Consider the following 19070-nt stretch of genomic DNA (forward strand, 5'->3'; position numbering starts at 1 on the left):
CCTTCCTCATGATGCCATCTAATTTGTGAAGTGCACCAGTCCCTCCTGAAGCAAAGCACCACCAGAACATGATGCTGCCACCCCCATGCTTCACGTTTGGGATGGTGTTCTTCGGTTTGCAAGCCTACCCCTTTTCCTCCAAACATAACGATGGTTATTATGGCCAAACAGTTCTATTTTTGTTTCATCAGACCAGAGGACATTTCTCCAAAAAGTGCAATCTTTGTCCCCATGTGCAGTTGCAAACTGTAGTCAGGCTTTTTTATGGTGGTTTTGGAGCAGTGGCTTCTTCCTTGCTGAGCGGCCTTTCAGGTTATGTCGATATAGGACTCGTTTTACTGTGGATATAGATACTTTTGTACCTGTTTCCTCTAGCATCTACACAGGGTCCTTTGCTGTTGTTCTGGGATTGATTTGCACTTTCTGCACCAAAGTGCATTAATCTCTAGGAGACAGAACATGTCTCCTTCCTGAGCAGTATGACGGCTGCGAGGTCCCATGGTGTTTATACTTACGTACTATTGTTTGTACAGATGAACGTGGTACCTTCAGGCGTTTTTCTGAGGTCTTGGATGATTTATTTTTACTTTCCCATGATGTCAAGCAAAGAGGCACTGAGTTTGAAGGTAGGCCTTGAAATACATCCACAGGTACACCTCCAATTGACTCTAATGATGTCAATAAGCCTATCAGAAGCTTCTAAAGCCATGACATCATTTTCTGGAATTTTCCAAGTTGTTTAAATGCACAGTCAACTTAGTGAATGTAAACTTCTGACCCACTGGAATTGTGATACAGTGAATTATAAGTGAAATAATATGTCTGTAAAAAAACTGTGTATATATACACACACATACATATACACACACACACACATACATACATACATACATACATACATACATACATACATACATACATACATATATATTGTCACACCCTGGCCTTAGTATTCTGTGTTTTCGTTAGTATTTTGGTGAGGCCAGGGTGTGACATGGGGATTTATGTGGTTTGTTTTGTCTGGGGTTGTTTGTAATTATGGGATTGTGGTTAGAGTAGTACTCTAGGTAAGTCTATGGTTGCCTAGAGTGGTTCTCAATCAGAGGCAGGTGTTTATCGTTGTCTCTGATTGGGAACCATATTTAGGCAGCCATATTCTTTAGGTCTCTTGTGGGTGATTGTTCCTGTCTTTGTGGCACCAGATAGGACTGTTTCGTTTTTTTTTTTTTCCACGTTTCTTGTTTTGTAGATTGTTGTACTTTCATCTTTATTAAAGATGTACAAAACTAACCAAGCTGCATTTTGGTCCGCCTCTCTTTCACCAGAAGAAAACCGTTACAGAATCACCCACCAACCAAGGACCAAGCGGCGTGGTAAACAGAGGCAGCAGGAGAAGCGACAGGTGCAGCAGGAGCAACAGCAGCAGCAAAAGCAGCAGCATGAGGAGCTAGCATGGCAGAGCGGCTGGAAGCCCGAGAGGCGGGCACAGGGAGAGTGTGGCAGAGTCAGGAGTCAGACCTGAGCCAACTCCCCCTGTTTACTGTAAGGAGCCATGGATGGATTTGGAGCTGTCGGCGAAGCTGAGTCTGAGAGTGTTGAGATTATATTGGACAGAGTAGAGAGAAGGCTGTTGGTTTGACATAGTAGGCAAGGCATTCGCCCTGAGGTGCGTGTCCTCAGCCCGGTACCACCAGTGCCGGCACCCCGCACCAGGCTGTCTCTCCGTCCCATCAACACAGGTGCTCCCGCCTGTCCAACGCTACCGGAGTTTCCGCCCCTCAGTCCAGAGGCACCAGCGCCACTCAGTTCAGAGGCGCCAGAGCCCCTCATTCCAGAGGCGCTGCCTGAGCGGTCCGTCTGCCCAGCGCTGCCAGAGCCTACCTCCTCTCCAGCGTTGCCGGAGCCACCCGTCTGCCCAGCACCGCCAGTGCCGCCCGTCTGCCCAGCGCCGCCCGTCTGCCCAGCGCCGCCCGTCTGCCCAGCGCCGCCCGTCTGCCAGGAGCCGCCAGTCAGCCAGGAGCCGCCAGTCAGCCAGGAGCCGCCAGTCAGCCAGGAGCCGCCAGTGCCGCCAGTCAGCCAGGATCCGCCAGTCAGCCAGGATCCACCAGAGCCGCCAGTCTGCCAGGATCCGTTAGAGCCGCCATTCAGCCAGGAGCCGCCATTCAGCCAGGAGCCGCCATTCAGCCAGGAGCCGCCATTCAGCCAGGAGCCGCCATTCAGCCAGGAGCCGCCAGTCAGCCAGGATCCGCCAGAACCGCCAGTCAGCCAGGATCTGCCAGGACTGCCAGTCAGCCAGGATCTGCCGGATCCGCCATTCAGCCAGGATCTGCCATTCAGCCAGGATCCGCCAGAACCGCCAGGATCCGCCGGAACCGCCAGTCAGCCAGGATCCGCCGGAACCGCCAGTCAGCCAGGATCCGCCGGAACCGCCAGTCAGCCAGGATCCGCCGGAACCGCCAGTCAGCCAGGATCTGCCGGAACCACCAGCCAGCCAGGATCTGCCAGATCCATCAACCTGCCTGAGCTTCCCCTCAGTCCTGAGCTTCCTCAGTCGTGAGGCACCCCTCAGTCCAGGTGGGCCCTTTGTTGGGGTTATTAGGCCTGGGTTGGCGGCGAGGGTCGCCAATAAAGGGACGCGAAGGAGGTGGACAGACTATGTTGGAATGGGGTCCACGTCCAGCACCAGAGCCGCCACCGTGGACAGACGCCCACCCAGACCCTCCCCTATGGATTTAGGTGGCGGCCGGGAGTCCGCTCCTTTGGGGGGGGGGGGGGGGGGTACTGTCACGCCCTGGCCTTAGTATTCTGTGTTTTTGTTAGTATTTTGGTGAGGCCAGGGTGTGACATGGGGATTTATGTGGTTTGTTTTGTCTGGGGTTGTTTGTAATTATGGGATTGTGGTTAGAGTAGTACTCTAGGTAAGTCTATGGTTGCCTAGAGTGGTTCTCAATCAGAGGCAGGTGTTTATCGTTGTCTCTGATTGGGAACCATATTTAGGCAGCCATATTCTTTAGGTCTCTTGTGGGTGATTGTTCCTGTCTTTGTGTTTGTGGCACCAGATAGGACTGTTTCGTTTTTTTTTCACGTTTGTTTTGTAGATTGTTGTACTTTCATCTGTATTAAAGATGTACAAAACTAACCAAGCTGCATTTTGGTCCGCCTCTCTTTCACCAGAAGAAAACCGTTATATATATATATATTACTTTCAGAGAACAGTCGTGCTGGATAGCGCATTGTAGAAAGAATATTCAAGTCAGCTTTCTACAGTGTGGGTCAGCATTACATGATGAAAACCAAACAAGTACTTACAAAGCCAAGCTGCTGAGAGCATAATTGACGTGCTGACAGTCATCGGGGTAGGCAACAGTGGCTCTGGTGAAGCAGGTCAGAGCTGTCCGCAGCACCTTCAGCTGGGGCAGCGGCACCTGCCATCTCCCTGTGTGCACCTCTACCAGCTTTACAGGGAGACAGAGAAACGGGCTGTGATTGAGATACACAGGCCAGTGCAGATTATTGGATCCGTATGTCATGCGTTGTTGTGGTTTCTGAAATATTAAAACCTTTTTTCAGGTGAGGTATTGTAGAGATCTCAGCATCTCTGCAGTCTAAACTTGTGTAGCTGGCTAGCAATCTAGATTTTAGACCATGTGGCAAGGGAATGCTTCAGAGAAGAGTGCTGCTCATCTGAAATGTTTTACAGTAGCTAGCTCAAATTGGGTTTCATTGCTCGTTAGATGTGCTGGGTAGTACCACCTCAATACTTACTATAAAATCAAGTGACAGTGCACCTTATTTGTCAATGTTTTTGGCAAGTGGAGTGAGCCAATATATTTTTTTTGCATGATCCTCTCTTTGACTGACGTTGTGACGCCATGTCCATTTCCTGAAGAATGTGTGTATACTTCATATTTTGGCGAATTTAGTATGCAGGAACTTTTGGCATACTCACTACATCCATACTATGACCAATAAGCATACTATATAATCAGTGAGGGTTAGTATGAGTATTCGAACACAGCTCTAGTTAGTTTCTAGTAATCTCTCCTAGTTCAGTCTTCTTCTTTGGATTTTATATGGCATTTGGCAAGCAACTTTAAGTTGCATCAACCAACTGGACTGGAGTGTGGACCTCATTCGTCTGTCATTCACCCACGTGGGTATATCCTCCTAAAAACAACTGAGATAGGAGAGGCGGGACTTGCAGCGCAACATGCGTCTAAAATAGAACCAAATTATATTTTAACGCCTGGTTATGTAAATGCTTGTTGACACACACGAGCAGTTTGGATGAAATTATTGAATAACATGCATGTGTACATTTATTTTGCAGGCGTTGTGGTCAGCATGTTACACAGCAAGTGGCAATAGATTTCAGACGCCTTACCACTGTGAGCTAACTGTCCAGAACCACATTGTAAGCGATGGCCATTATTTTATTATGAGTGTGCCAGTGGACTTATGGTAAGTATGCTTTACTGAGAAAGTGTTGGGATCAGGTACAATTACCCACCCCTAAACGAATATTTATGAGCAATTCCCCCCACCCACAACTTCTCACCTTAATACATTATTTTATTTTTCTTCGAGGGGCTGAAATTGGGGCTGATCTCAACTACGCGTTTCCAGTCGTTGAGATCTGATTCTGCGCAGCACAAGATGAGACATGCATATCATCAATCAACTACATTTCTCAAATACTTTGGTGCTAAATTCCAGCAAAACTTGGGAGAAGGGTGCAAGTGCAGCCTGCAGTTCAGAGCGACCCTGCATCTGCAGGAACCCCTCTATACTTATATTGGTACATGTTTATTAAGATAGGACAGGCGGGAGCGCTCCAGTGCAGAACGTGGTGTTAATGCACAATGTTGGATATCAGCCGCAGATAAACTCCACTGAAAAAGGAGAGGGCCCGACAACAGTAGCTAGCCATACACCAATAGGCAGTGTCCTTCACCCCGCCTGTCGGGCACTGTTTTCCCGCAGTTCTGTTAACGACAGCAGGTGATCGGCAGTGTTTTGCCACAGTTCTGTTAACGACAGCAGGTGATCGGCAGGCTGGAACAAAGGACACTGCTAGTTTATCCAGCTAGTCCGATACACAGCAGGCTAACTAGCTATGTGCGCTAGCTAACAAACACATGGTGTCGCTACTTTATTTTATTTATTTATCCGTAATTTTACCAGGTAAGTATTCCCCAGCAACGACCTGGGGAATAGTTACAGGGGAGAGGGGGGGGGGTGAATGAGCCAATTGTAAACTGGGGATTATTAGGTGTCCGATGGTTTGAGGGACAGATTGGGAATTTAGCCAGGACACCGGGGTTAACACCCCTACTCTTACGATAAATGCCATGGGATCTTTAATAACCTGAGAGTCGGGACACCCGTTTAACGTCCCATCCGAAAGACGGCACCCTACACATATTTTTTTAGACCAGAGGAAAGAGTGCCTCCTACTGGCCCTCCAACTGGTCTCCCATCCAGGAACTGACCAGGACCAACCCTGCTTAGAGAAACAAGCCAGCAGTGGTACCTAGTTAGCTAGCACACGGTTTCGCCCCAGCCTGCTATTCTAGTGGGAGGCGGGTGCTACCGGTAAACAGTGTCCTTCGTCCCCGCCTATCAGGCACTGTTTTCCCAAAGTTCTGTTAAATACGATGAGGGCAATCTAGAACACGGTGTCGGTAACTAACACATACTATCGCTCCAACCTGACGTTCTTGCGGGAGCGACCGGTAGACTGTCCTTCGCCACTGCCTGTTGGGCACTGTTTTCCAGCATTTCTGTTCCGCAGGCAGAAGAAAAGGCCACTGTCTACCAGTGTCAATCCCGCTAACTAGCAAGGAGGACTTCGGGAGTCAGGGGATTAAAAAAACTCAGATAATACTTTTATTTATCACATTCAAAAGTGTGAAGATGTGCCCGGGTGAGGGTGGCCTAACTACTTACAAAATGTGTGCTTCTGACGAAGTAAGGTACCTTAACATTTAAGGTAATTTCATACAATTTGAGGCTCACTAGTTGCTCATTCAACATATTTGCTGCTACTTCAATCAGTCCCGTTTTAAAAGACTCCCTTATCTATTTTCCATTCCCTGAGACCAACCAGAAATCATTTCTTGGCCAAATATTCCCAGATTTTTATAAAACAGCCACCACACATGTGGACTCGTTTCTGCATCGCCAAATTTTGCGTCAGTCAAAAAAGTAGGCTACGCTAACCTATTAGCTCGTTCAGTGCCGCGGGAGCAAGACAGCAGTGGAGCGCTTCTCACAATGGTGCTCATTTAAAGTCAGATCAAAGCTGCTGAATCAATGACAAAACATGTATTTGTACTGCTCTAATTACATTGATAACTAGTTTATAATAGCAATAAGGCACCTCTGGGGTTTGTTGGTGGTATATGGCCAATATACCACGGCTAAGGGTTGTATCCAGGCACTCCGTGTTGCAGTACGCTTAAGAACAGCCCTTAGCTCTGGTATATTGGCCATATACCACCCCCCTCGGGCCTTATTGCCTAATTAACACAATCTGGTGTAATTTGTTCACAAAAAAGTGAAGATCTAAATGCATATTCCCATGAAACTGATTTGAGATCAAGTGATTGACATGCAGATGCGATTTGGACATTTCACGTGAAGAATTGTCATTCATGATTAACAGTGATGGCCCATTTTGAAACTAGGTATGCCTTACTTGGTTTTTGGGGGTATTAAAAATAGAGGGCGCTGCCGTTTTTTTATATTTTATTATGCAGGCTACACTGTCCCACAATCATCCTGTTGTCCCCCCATATGGGTATTTTAAAATGTGGTCACCCTAGCTTTTTGCCAAGAGACATAGCTATGTGACAGCTTTAGCTAGCGTATCATTAGCCAACTGGCTAAATGTAAACACTAACATATTACAGCACAGCTAGCTTACATGTCAGCTTATTGTCATTTTAGCTAAACTTGTGGACACAATCAGTAACGTTAGGCCTCTTCACAGTGATAGTTATAGCGTTTCAATCGGTGACGTCACCTGCTCTGAGACCTTGAAGTAGTGGTGCCCCTTGCTCTGCAAGGGCCACGGCTTTTGTGGAGCGATGGGTAACGATGCTTCGTGGGTGACTGTTGTTGATGTGTGCAGAGGGCCCCTGTGTGTGCAGAGGGCCCCCGCCCGGGTATGGGCGAGGGGACGGTGTGAAGCAATAGCAATCCTAGGTAGTGTTCGTAAATTCAGAGCGTTGTCAGATATGCCGTTCAGAACGTTTCGCCACAGATAGAACAATGAGACAGATATTTTACCGGATGTATAAATGTGAAGCATCTGGTTGGTGTTTCCACACACTATATCCTAGTAGCAGGCAGTGGGAGAAACCCAGTAGCAGGCAGTGGGAGAAGATGTTTTTTGGCTGACATTCTGCACATTTTCTCATCCATACAGTTCAGAAATGTAATCTGTAACAAACAGTGGAGTGCGTTTTGTAGACTTTACCATTTGCAATATATATATACACAATTCTAAATGGTGTTTAGGAGTGCAAGGGCGAATCGAGTTAGCGTTCCCTAACGGAAATAAATAAATGCTAGAACGCGCCAATTGGATCCCGCTAGCTCGTTCTTGCTTTGCCATCTCCTTGCTTGTTCTGCCCACTAGGATTTATTTGCTCCCATTGGAAACGACAGGTCTATCTTTGGTTACGCTCTCCGGAGCGTACATTGGATGCTGGGTTGATCAGAGCGTTCTGGCCTCACAACAACAACAGTCAAGCACCCAAGCTAATTGAGCTTGCTCACAAGCTACTTCCAGACACAAGTGAGATAACACCTCACTCTAGCCATTTTAATCACCCCCAGCAGAACTGGTTAGGCTGTTTTCATATTATTTAGAGCGGTGGTGACTGTGCTGCTAGCATGACGTTTACAGTACTGACACCGGTCATATTCAACGGATGTTGCGCGTTCGTAAATTCCTCGTTCTTCGAGAGTGCTATGAATTCGCAGTAGATGGCTAGAGTGAATTTACGAACGCACCCATAGTTAGCGTGTAACGTCACATAGTGGTAGCTAAAGTTGGCTAGCTTGCCAAGTCAAAGATAAAAGCTCTGTGGGGTAACGTTATAGCTAACTAGGCCAGTATGGGTTGACTGAATTTGCGATGAATGCTAGCTAGCTAATTAATGCGATGCTACGTAACGTTAGCAAATAAATTACTTTACTAGCCATCTGAACAGCCTTGCTTCGTACTGCAAGCAACTGGCTACTTCGTAGCTAGCAATCTTGGCGTAAGAACTCGCCTCTCTCCCAACGTGATTTAGCTTACCTTACAAAACTCGGAGCAATATTCTTTGCTTTGTACTGAACAGTTGTCGTTAGAGTATATGTATAAAGTCTCCAGTTCCAATTCTAGCCTGTCTGTTTCCAAATCACTTTCCCCCTCCGCCATACTGGCTCGTTTACCTTGCACATAAAGGGACTTCTAGCGGATAGGTTGACAAACTACAACAACTCATATCCTGGATCTAGATTGGATAACAACTACATCAATATGAAGGGTTATGAGAAAGCAAGGCAGTTGCTCGTAATGCTTTGTAACATTTTTATGACCAGGCATTAAACAGCAGGAAATCTTACAGACTGTGCAAGTGCCAAAGTGATGATAAACTGCTGGAATGGGTAGACAACAGAGATCAATACACATGGGTAAAGCCAGTGCTTGACTTGGGCAGGAGCTCACTGGAACTGAGTACCAGCACCTCAAATGTTCTTCTGCTGGAGTTCCTGCATCTCCTAGAATATTAGCTCCAAAGTATAGAGTTCCTGCACCTAAATATAAATGGTACGTAGAGAACATTCCTCATGTCACCGTGCAAAGGGCAGTTGATGTCCCTCAAGAATCTCTGCCCTGCCAGTAGTGGCATCACTATCCACATACTGCAAAGCAACGTGGAATGTCAAAGCACAATACAATAGGCAGAATAAGGCAATACAATGCAAGTATTGCCAGACAGCAAGACATACATGAGATTATTTTTTATATAACAGTGAGAACTTATTTTGGAGACAGTGATTTGGGTTACGAAGCACCCTTGTCTCTCAGCTTGGATAGCAGAATTTCATTCTTACGACACTCCTGTAAGAAAGAGTATTGAATTAGTAAAACAATGTCAGTGATTCACTTTATCAGTTTAGAAGGGAAAATGCAAAAAAATACAAATAAATACATTTTTAAAAATAAGCTCTGGGAGACTACGGTAGAACACATTCATAAAACAGTTAACTAGTTCCGTCATGTTTTACCATACATAACCAGAATGCGGTTCTCTCTCAGGCCTCACCTCTTTGAAGTCCTTGACAGTTTTGAAGTAGAGCCTCTGTTTGTCCAGCAGATCATCATTCAGCTGGTCTCTCATCTTATTCTCCTGCTTCTTCTTCTCCATCTGTAGACATCACCAATATGCATCACACAACACTCATATTTAAGTGTTTTTCACTAGGGCCAGGAGGAAAGCACCTGGAGTCTTCAGCTCAAGCTGTCATTAGGCAGCGGACAGTGAAGATAAGAGAGATGGTTAGTTACCGTACTCACCTTAATGCGGCTTTGTTTGATTCCCACCACTATCTGCTCCATCTGTCTCAAGAACTGCCCCTTGGCCCCCAAAGACGCCATCGCCCTGAGCAAGACAGAAGACTACGACTTAGACAGGATGTAAACCTGCTGGACTCCATTACCCATAATATGAAAAGCAGGATAGGTTTATAAAGGGTAAATTGTGAAAATACTCACTGTTGGAAGTTGTCATGGATGGAATTCAGCAAGTTCACCTACAGAAACAGATCAACACAGGGTGGCAGATAGCCTAGTGGTTAGAGCAATGAGCCAGTAACCGAAAGGTTGCTAGATCGAATCCCCAAGCTGACTTGGTAAACATCTGTCGTTCTGCCCTTGAACAAGGCAGTTAACCCACTGTTCCTAGGCCATCATTTTAAATAAGAATTTGTTCTTAATAACTGACTTGCCTAGTTAAAAAAAAATTAAACACAGAAGATAATTACCATGAGTAAACAAGCTGATTTCAGCTGTAATGGCTCTATGAAATTGATGCCCTCTCCTCTTACCTCCTTCTCCAGGTACACCTTCTTGTCATCTAATGTGTAATACAAGGTGAAGAACTGCTTGGTCTCTTTATGTGTTGCTGAAACTAGGGGACACACACAAAAGTAATGGTTCTTTGATGTAAGAATTTGTTAACAAATCAATAAGTGGTTGAGGCTAAGATCTTGGCCATAGAGCTCAATGAGCTCAATGAACCTCTTCTGATACTGGTTCAGTTCTGCCCTGCTCGGCACATCGTCTATCTTCCTCTGCAGGATGGCGATCTCACGGTTCCTCCAAGCCTATCAGAGAGTAGCCCTCAGGTCATGAGCAAATAAAGGACTTGGTAAGAAGACCACTATTTGCATGCTCCAAACAGAATGCCTAAGTGAATTCAAATTGATTAAGCAGGAATGAATCCTGCTACAGCATTGTGCATTTTACCATCATCAGTCTGATCTTCTGTAGCTTATCTCTGTCTGTGTTGTACTGCTTGTCGATTAGCTGACTCCTCTCCTTAGGGCGAGAGTGAGAAAGAGGGGGAAAGAAAGTCAGTCACATTGTAACATTTATTAAACATAGACAAAAAAAGTGTTAGCTGGTCTTGGGAGTGTGTTACCTTCTCATCCTCCGTATCATCTCCTGACTCCATCTTCAGGTCCTCAATGTTCTGCTGCAGTCGAACCATCTACTCCTGGAAAAAAATTGCACTCCATGTTAGTTGTTTTGCTATTACCAGGAAATAAGGGAATTACATCACAAATACACCTGTGAAGTAGGTCCATTTCAAACTTAAATCTAACAAGTCATATATGGACGGACTATGACAGACGAGCTAAATTACTTCTATGCTCGCTTCGAGGCAAGTAACACTGAAACATGCATGAGAGCATCAGCTGTTCCGGACGACTGTGTGATTACGCTCTCCGTAGCTGATGTGAGTAAGACCTTAAAAACAGGTCAAGGCCGCAGGGTCAGACGCATTACCAGGACGTAATGTGCTGACCAACTGGCAAGTGTCTTCACTGACATTTTTAACCTGTCCCTGAGTGAGTCTGTAAAACCAACATGTTTCAAGCAGACCACCATAGTCAATGTGCCCAAGAACACTAAGGTAACCTGCCTAAATGACTACCGACCTGTAGCACTCACGCCTGTAGCCTTGAAGTGCTTTGAAAGGCTGGTCATGGATCACGACACCATTACCCCAGAAACCCTAGCTCCACTCCAATTTGCATACTGCCCCAACAGATCCACAGATGATGCAATCTCTATTGCACACAATACTGCCCTTTCCCACTTATCACTAAGCTCAGGACCCTGGGACTAAACATCTCCCTCTGCAACTGGATCCTGGACTTCCTGACGGACCACCCCCAGGTGGTAAGGGTAGGTAACAACACATCCACCACGCTGATCCTCAACACGGGGGCCCCTCAGGGGTGCGTGCTCAGTTACCTCCTGTACTCCCTGTTCACTCATGACTGCATGGCCAGGTACGACTCCAACACCATCATCAAGTTTGCTGATGACAACAGTGGTAAGCCTGATTACTGACAACAAGACAGCCTATGGGGAGGTCATCAGATGATTGTGGACTACAGGAAAAGGAGGACCGAGCACGCCCCCATTCTCATCGCCAGGGCTGTAGTGGAGCAAGTGATGAGTTCCAAGTTCCTTGGTGTCCACATCACCAACAAACTATCATGGTCCAAACACACTAAGACAGTTGTGAAGAGGACATGAAAAAAACCTATTCCCCCTCAGGAGACTGAAAAGATTTGGCATGGGTCCTCAGATCCTCAAAAGGTTCTACAGCTACACCATCAAGAGCATCCTGACTAGTTGCATAACTGCTCGGCCTCCGACCACAAGGCACTACAGAGGGTAGTGCGTACGGCCGAGTACATCACCGGGGCCAAGGTTCCTGCCAACCAGAATCTCTATACCAGGTGGTGTCAGAGGAAGGCCCTAAAAATTGTAAAAGACTCCAGCCACCCTAGTCATAGACTGTTCTCTCTGCTACCGCACGGTACCAGAGCACCAAGTCTAGGTTCAAAAGGCTTCTTAACAGCTTCTACCCCGAAGCCATAAGACTCCTAAACAGCTAATCAAAGGGCTACCGAGACCCCTGTTTTACGCTGCTGCTGCTCTCTGGTTATCTAAGTATAGTCACTTTAACTCTACCTACATGTACATATTACCTCAATTAACTTGACTAACCGGTGCGCTTGTACATTGACTCTGTACCAGTACCCCCTGTATATAACCTCGCTATTGTTATTTTACTGCTGCTGTTTTATTATTTGTTATTTTTATCTTCATTTTTTTTTTTCTTAACCAACAATGCTTCAAGAAGTCTAAGGGCTTGTTACTAAGCGTTTCACTGTAAGGTCTACAACTGTTGTATGTGCATGCATTATGCATGTGACAAATAACATTTGATTTGAAAATATGCAGACTCACTCTACAATGTGTCTGGAACTCCTGCTCTTGGTGCTTCGGGTTCTCATTCATGCCTACCAGAGCCCTCAGCTTCTCCAACAGTCTGTGGCACACACAGGGAGGATGAGAAAAGTCCAAAACACCTGTATAATTTTAGGGGTTTATATACTAACAACCACTGAATTAATGCCTTAATGGTTTGGTCTGTATGTGCAGCATTCACCCAGTATCAGCCTGGCCCTCAGCCTCTTCCAGGGCACTCAGCTCTTTCTCCAGTCTCTCGGTCTGCTCTGTGGCCTCCAACAGTTTGCTCTTAGCTTCCACACACCCTGATTTTACACCCAAGTGTTTGGCTTGTAGCTGAAAACACACCAAATACACATCATTTTAGTTACTTCTGACAGGAAGATAAAATGCATTGTATCCTTCCATTTAAGAAATGCATGGCTATTTTACACAACGTTCTGTGAAATTCATAAAGTCCAGTCGTCACCTCCTCCAACTGCTTGGTCTTCTGTTGGATCTGTTTGTTCAGAGAGGTCACTATCCTACGGTGCTGCTGGATTGGCCCGTACCGCTCTGGACGGTCCTCTGCAGACCTCTCCAACTGATGGAAATGTGTATGTGGAAACAGTTTTAACTACACACTGTGGCATTGACTTATTCTTTAAAATATGACATATTTTATGATTGCAGTTAAACATTTAACCCTGCTGTGGGAGTCGCTCACCTTCTCAGCATACTCAGATGCTATCTGTTTCATCTCCTCAGACTGCAGCCCAACTATCTGTCCCACTGTGCTAGCCGTTAGCCTCCCCTGTATTGATGTTACATATTAAATAAAACAACTTTACACAGTAATCAACCACACAGTAAAGGCGCTGGCAAAGAGAAGAACTAAAGCCATGCCTACCTCCTCAGTCACCATGGCAGCCATGCTGGGCATCAGTGTTTTGATGCGCAGCTGAGAGGACAGCTGAGAGGATATATCACAGGGAGTCAGGGACATCATCACAAAGAGGGATGCATTTCTGTAGTATTGGACATGGGGCTGCGGTTGGTTTTAGAGCGATACACATGTGATGTGACCTCACCTCCTCCGCTGCCTGCAGGTCCTCCTCCTCCTGCGACCCCTCTGTAATCCCTGGGGGTGTGGCCTGAGAGCCTGGCATCAACAAGGCTTTCCGGTCCTCTGCCTGTAGGGAACAGGGGGATACCATCTTTCATCGTGGTTTCACTTTCTACTAAAGCTACAGTTCACAGAATACCTATGATCCACAAGTCTCCATCCCTGTAATATTGTTTGTAATGATCGACCTCCTGTCCCTGTCTTCATCATTCTGTAGTTATAGGCTTTGAATTCATATAATGCTACAATTAACTTTACAAATATGACAGTAATTTCAATAAATCTCACCTGGTCCTGTTTTGTCTGCTTGCTGAATCCATACTGTCTAAAACACAGGTCTAATAAGTACTTAAATCACTGTTAGGCACAGGAGGTTGGTGGCACCTTAATTGGGGAAGACAGGCACGTGAAAATGGCTGGAGCGTAATAGTGGAAAGGTATCAACAACATCAAACACATGGCTTCCATGTGTTTGATGCCATCCCATTTGCTCCGTTTCAGCCATTATTATGAGCCGTCCTCCCCTCAACAGCCTCCACTGCTGTTAGGATACTGGTACATGAAAGGAGCACATAACACATGTATGCACACACACCCACTCCATGCTTGTTTGAAATTTGTACTATCTTCTGTATCGAAACACACACACAACAAGCATTCATGTGAAACACCTTGCAGTGAACGAGTCCATTTATATACTTACAGAAGGTAATCTGACATTCTAATATAAGGATGGATGAGACACAGGAAAATAATAGGGAAATGAAAGGCACACAATTGTCAAATGGGATTAGATCACATTGGTTCTGATTCTCAATGACAAGGTAAAAATCTGTCGTTCTGCCCGAACAAGGCAGTTCCTAGGCCGTCATTGTAAATAAGAATTTATTCTTAACTGACCAACCTAGTTAAATAAAGGTAAAAACATATATATATTTTTTTAATGTGAACATGTAACAAGAACTGTGGAGAAAGTTGGATATGGAGGACTGAATATGGAGAGATGGAGAGAGCGAGAGAGACAGGCAGCATACCTTCCGTACTCCAATAGAGTGGAGTGAACCCTGTACTCCTCGTCCAACAGCGATCCTGCTTCAACCTGTCTCTTGTATTTCCTATGAGGTTTATACACTTCCTGTCAATACCAGAGGAGAAAAACAACATGCTGTGTGGTTTTAAAGTCTCTATACTATAACAAAGGGGGCCTTTAAATTAAATCAAATTTAATTTGTCATATGCTACGTAAACAACAGGTGTAGTCTATTTTTATTTAACTAGGTAAGTCAGTTAAGAACAACTTTTTATTTACAATGACAGCCTACCGGCCAAACCCGGACGATGCTGGGCCAATTGTGCCCCGCCCTGTGGGACTCCCAATCACGGCCGGTTGTGATACAGCCTGGAGACAAACCGTATCGAGTCGATGAGGTAATTGAGGAAGATATGTATATACACTGCTCAAAAAAATAAAGGGAACACTAAAATAACACATCCTAGATCTGAATGAATGAAATATTCTTATTAAATACTTTTTTCTTTACATAGTTGAATGTACTGACAACAAAATCACACAAAAATGATCAAAGGAAATCAAATTTATCAACCCATGGAGGTCTGGATTTGGAGTCACACTCAAAATGAAAGTGGAAAACCACACTACAGGCTGATCCAACTTTGATGTAATGTCCTTAAAACAAGTCCAAATGAGGCTCAGTAGTGTGTGTGGCCTCCACGTGCCTGTATGACCTCCCTACAACACCTGGGCATGCTCCTGATGAGGTGGCGGATGGTCTCCTGAGGGATCTCCTCCCAGACCTGGACTAAAGCATCTGCCAACTCCTGGACAGTCTGTGGTGCAACGTGGCGTTGGCGGATGGAGCGAGACATGATGTCCCAGATGTGCTCAATTGGATTCAGGTCTGGGGAAAAGGCGGGTCCATAGCAGTCCATAGCATCAATGCCTTCCTCTTGCAGGAACTGCTGACACACTCCAGCCACAGGTCTAGCATTGTCTTGCATTAGGAGGAACGCAGGGCCAACCGCACCAGCATATGGTCTCCCAAGGGGTCTGAGGATCTCATCTCGGTACCTAATGGCAGTCAGGCTACCTCTGGCGAGCACATGGAGGGCTGTGCGGCCACCCAAAGAAATGCCACCCCACACCATGACTGATCCACCCCCAAAACCGGTCATGCTGGAGGATGTTGCAGGCAGCAGATCGTTCTCCACGGCGTCTCCAGACTGTCACATGTGCTCAGTGTGAACCTATTTCATCTGTGAAGAGCACAGGGCGCCAGTGGCGAATTTGCCAATCTTGGTGTTCTCTGGCAAATGCCAAACGTCCTGCACGGGGCTGTAAGCCCAACCCCCACCTGTGGACGTTGGGCCTTCATACCACCCTCATGGAGCCTGTTTCTGACCATTTGAGCAGACACATGCACATGTGTGGTCTGCTGGAGGTCATTTTGCAGGGCTGGCAGTGCTCCTCCTGCTCCACCTAGCACAAAGGCGGAGGTAGCGGTCCTGCTGCTGGGTTGTTGCCCTCCTACGGCCTCCTCCACGTCTCCTGATGTACTGGCCTGTCTCCTGGTAGCGCCTCCATGCTCTGGACACTACGCTGACAGACACAGCAAACCCTCTTGCCACAGCTCTCATTGATGTCCCATCCTGGATGAGCTGCACTACCTGAGCCACTTGTGTGGGTTGTAGACTCCGTCTCATGCTACCACTAGAGTGAAAGCACCGCCAGCATTCAAAAGTGACCAAAACATCAGCCAGGAAGCATAGGAACTGAGAAGTGGTCTGGTCACCACCTGCAGAACCACTCCTTTATTGGGGTGTCTTGCTAATTGCCTATAATTTCCACCTGTTGTCTATTCCATTTGCACAACAGCATGTGAAATGTATTGTCAATCAGTGTTGCTTCCTAAGTGGACAGTTTGATTTCACAGAAGTGTGATTGACTTGGAGTTACATTGTGTTTAAGTGTTCCCTTTATTTTTTTGAGCAGTGTATAAGCGGAATTAATCAGAAGCCTGTAAAACGGCTGCTATCCCCTGCAGCACCATCTTTATGGCATCTTTATTGTAAAGGCTCATGGAATAATTTGACCCAGACATGGCATGTCAGCTTCATGTCAGGGAGTCACTCACCAATACATCTAGGACTGCTTTCACAGCCTTTTCCTTCCTCTGGAGGAAGTCTTCATCCTAAAATGGAGGGACAATACAGAGTGCATAAGACAGGGAGGGGTTTATTCAATGAAAAGTTCAAAACATTGCACTTAGAAATGTATTGAGTAGAGTTGGAGTTGAATATCCCTGCCATGGAGCCACCCTACAATAACAGCACTCACCTCAGGGAAGCTGTGTGTCTTCTGGAACTGAGAGACAGAATAGGCTCTCACATAGTCTCCCATCTCCTCCCTCGTCTCTATGGCCCTCTTCATCAGCCACTGAAGATCATACAACACCGGCAATGAATCAGACATGAGGTCACAAACCAAGTGTGGTACCCTATTACAAAACTCTAATGTCTAGGAATGCACACCTGTATCACTGGAAATATATGGATGAAATCCAGCCCTTGGATCTGATGAGGCTCCTGGCAATTAAGGGCAGAACAGACACAATCTTCTCTGTGAGAGCGCTGCAAAGAGATACACAAGTTCATCCAACATCAGTTACACTGGTCCAGCAACATCACTAACAGTAAATAAAATGATGCTATATGTTAGCTACTTACATTTACTGTCCAATAGTTGAATTCTCCTGGAACAGCAGATCCACATCAATGTCAAAGTTACATGTTGTGATGCACCATGTCATCCCTCCAACCACATATAAAAAGACATGGTTCAGTGAATGGAATTAGAAATGGTAGCAATGAGATGGTAAGCCAGGAATCAAAAGCCTGCGGTTCTTCAGGTTTGTAATGTAAGTTGGTTCTCACCTTGTCAAAAGGTCCCAGTCCTTTCATTCGGGCTCTGAAATATCCAGCAGTAAGAAGAAGTTCCAGGACTTCTGCTAGCTTCACACTCTGCTCCTCGTCCTCCCTTGTTTCAACCTGCAAGCCACAGTTGCTAACATCAGTTGCTTTATTTAGCAAACTGTGAATTCGCTAGCTCCAGTAGCTATCTAGCCAAGTGGCAAACCCAGGAATGTTTACATTGCAATGTTGTGTTGTTATATTATGACAGAAACCGCACTATATTAGGAAAAATGACTGACTAAAAATGATGTTACCTGAATAAGATTTCCCTCTTGATCATATTGAGCTCCTATTTTCGAACCTGTTCTCGCTCTGTGGAAAACAGACGTGGCCGCCATGTTGAACTGTGGTGTGTAGTCGCATGACGAAAGCATATGACTTTGGTCTTAATTCTTGAAAAATTGTGCGTTCAAGATGTAGCTGTAATTTTTATACAAAAAGTAAGCTAACCTCACTTAGATGTCGACTGCAACACGGCCACTGTCGAGTGATGGGAGTCGATAAAGTGAGTATTGAGTTAACATTTAGAAAAACAAAAGCATGTGAATCGCTGCAGCGGTTCTAAACGTTGCAATACCACTTTCGTCCACTGGATAGAGCTCTAATGCCACTAAAGATTATATAGAAAGGCTGACATGATGAAGCTCTCTAGGTCTGAAGCCTTTCCAACATCATTGCATCTTTCATTTGAACAGGGTTGTCAGTATTCCTGGAAACAAATAAATCATGCACGTTGTGATTAATGATCCTCAGTTGTTGAAGTGATGTAAGGAAGCAGGACCATCAAGTACACATCCTGTCCAATGATCCTGCCATTGGCCTATAATGCAAACCATCAGTTTGTCACACAAAACATAAAATCTATTTGCTGTGTGTGTGTGTGTGTGTGTGTGTGTGTGTGTGTGTGTGTGTGTGTGTGTGTGTGTGTGTGTGTGTGTGTGTCATCAACCCTCTTCTGCTCTCAGATCCAGTGTTCATCTGTCATGGGGAGATATTCTCAATTGGGCAAAAGTGCGTCCTATCCTCAACTCATCTGTCCTCCTTTCCAACGTGACCCCGAAAACCGATAAGTGGTTGCCATATGTAGGAGAGCATCAATTAGTTCATAGGTGAAGAGAGAGTAGTTTGCTCCTCTCCTCGACTGCCGTCTTCTGGCAGAGGATGCTCCAGTGTATCCTACATGGAAGAGTTTTTAAATCTGCCACAAAAAATCTGCCCTTTGAAACATATATTTTCTCAGAGGTGAAAAGCATGCACACATTTAAAAACAATATGCCAGGTATCTTTTTATCTATAACATGTCTAGCACAACTAGCTAGATGTATTTTTATAACCATTTTTTTAGGAAACATTTTTTGGGGGATTTAAAATATAATTTACCTGATGGCCTGCTAGAGGAGTGTGTGTGTGAGAGAGAAAGCG

At 45.5% G+C, this 19070-nt stretch overlaps 1 protein-coding gene and 1 pseudogene across 3 annotated transcripts in view; both read right to left on the reverse strand.

The window, feature by feature from the left end:
* LOC139402689 (zinc finger protein 654-like) overlaps positions 1 to 8681 on the reverse strand; it is a 22031-nt gene extending 13350 nt beyond the window's left edge. For all 3 annotated transcript variants that reach the window (XM_071146597.1, XM_071146590.1, XM_071146603.1), the window contains exons 1-2: positions 8312 to 8681; positions 3310 to 3455 (exon numbers count right to left, since the gene is read on the reverse strand). In XM_071146597.1, the coding sequence (XP_071002698.1) occupies positions 3310 to 3455; positions 8312 to 8434 (269 nt within the window). In that variant the 5' untranslated portion in view covers positions 8435 to 8681. The remainder of the gene's footprint in view (positions 1 to 3309; positions 3456 to 8311) is intronic.
* On the reverse strand, positions 8576 to 18225 carry LOC139402749 (coiled-coil domain-containing protein 93-like; annotated as a pseudogene).
* Between the last annotated feature and the right edge of the window lie 845 nt (positions 18226 to 19070).

The sequence above is a fragment of the Oncorhynchus clarkii genome, chromosome 3 (assembly GCF_045791955.1).
Source record: "Oncorhynchus clarkii lewisi isolate Uvic-CL-2024 chromosome 3, UVic_Ocla_1.0, whole genome shotgun sequence".
Classification (NCBI taxonomy): Eukaryota; Metazoa; Chordata; class Actinopteri; order Salmoniformes; family Salmonidae; genus Oncorhynchus; species Oncorhynchus clarkii.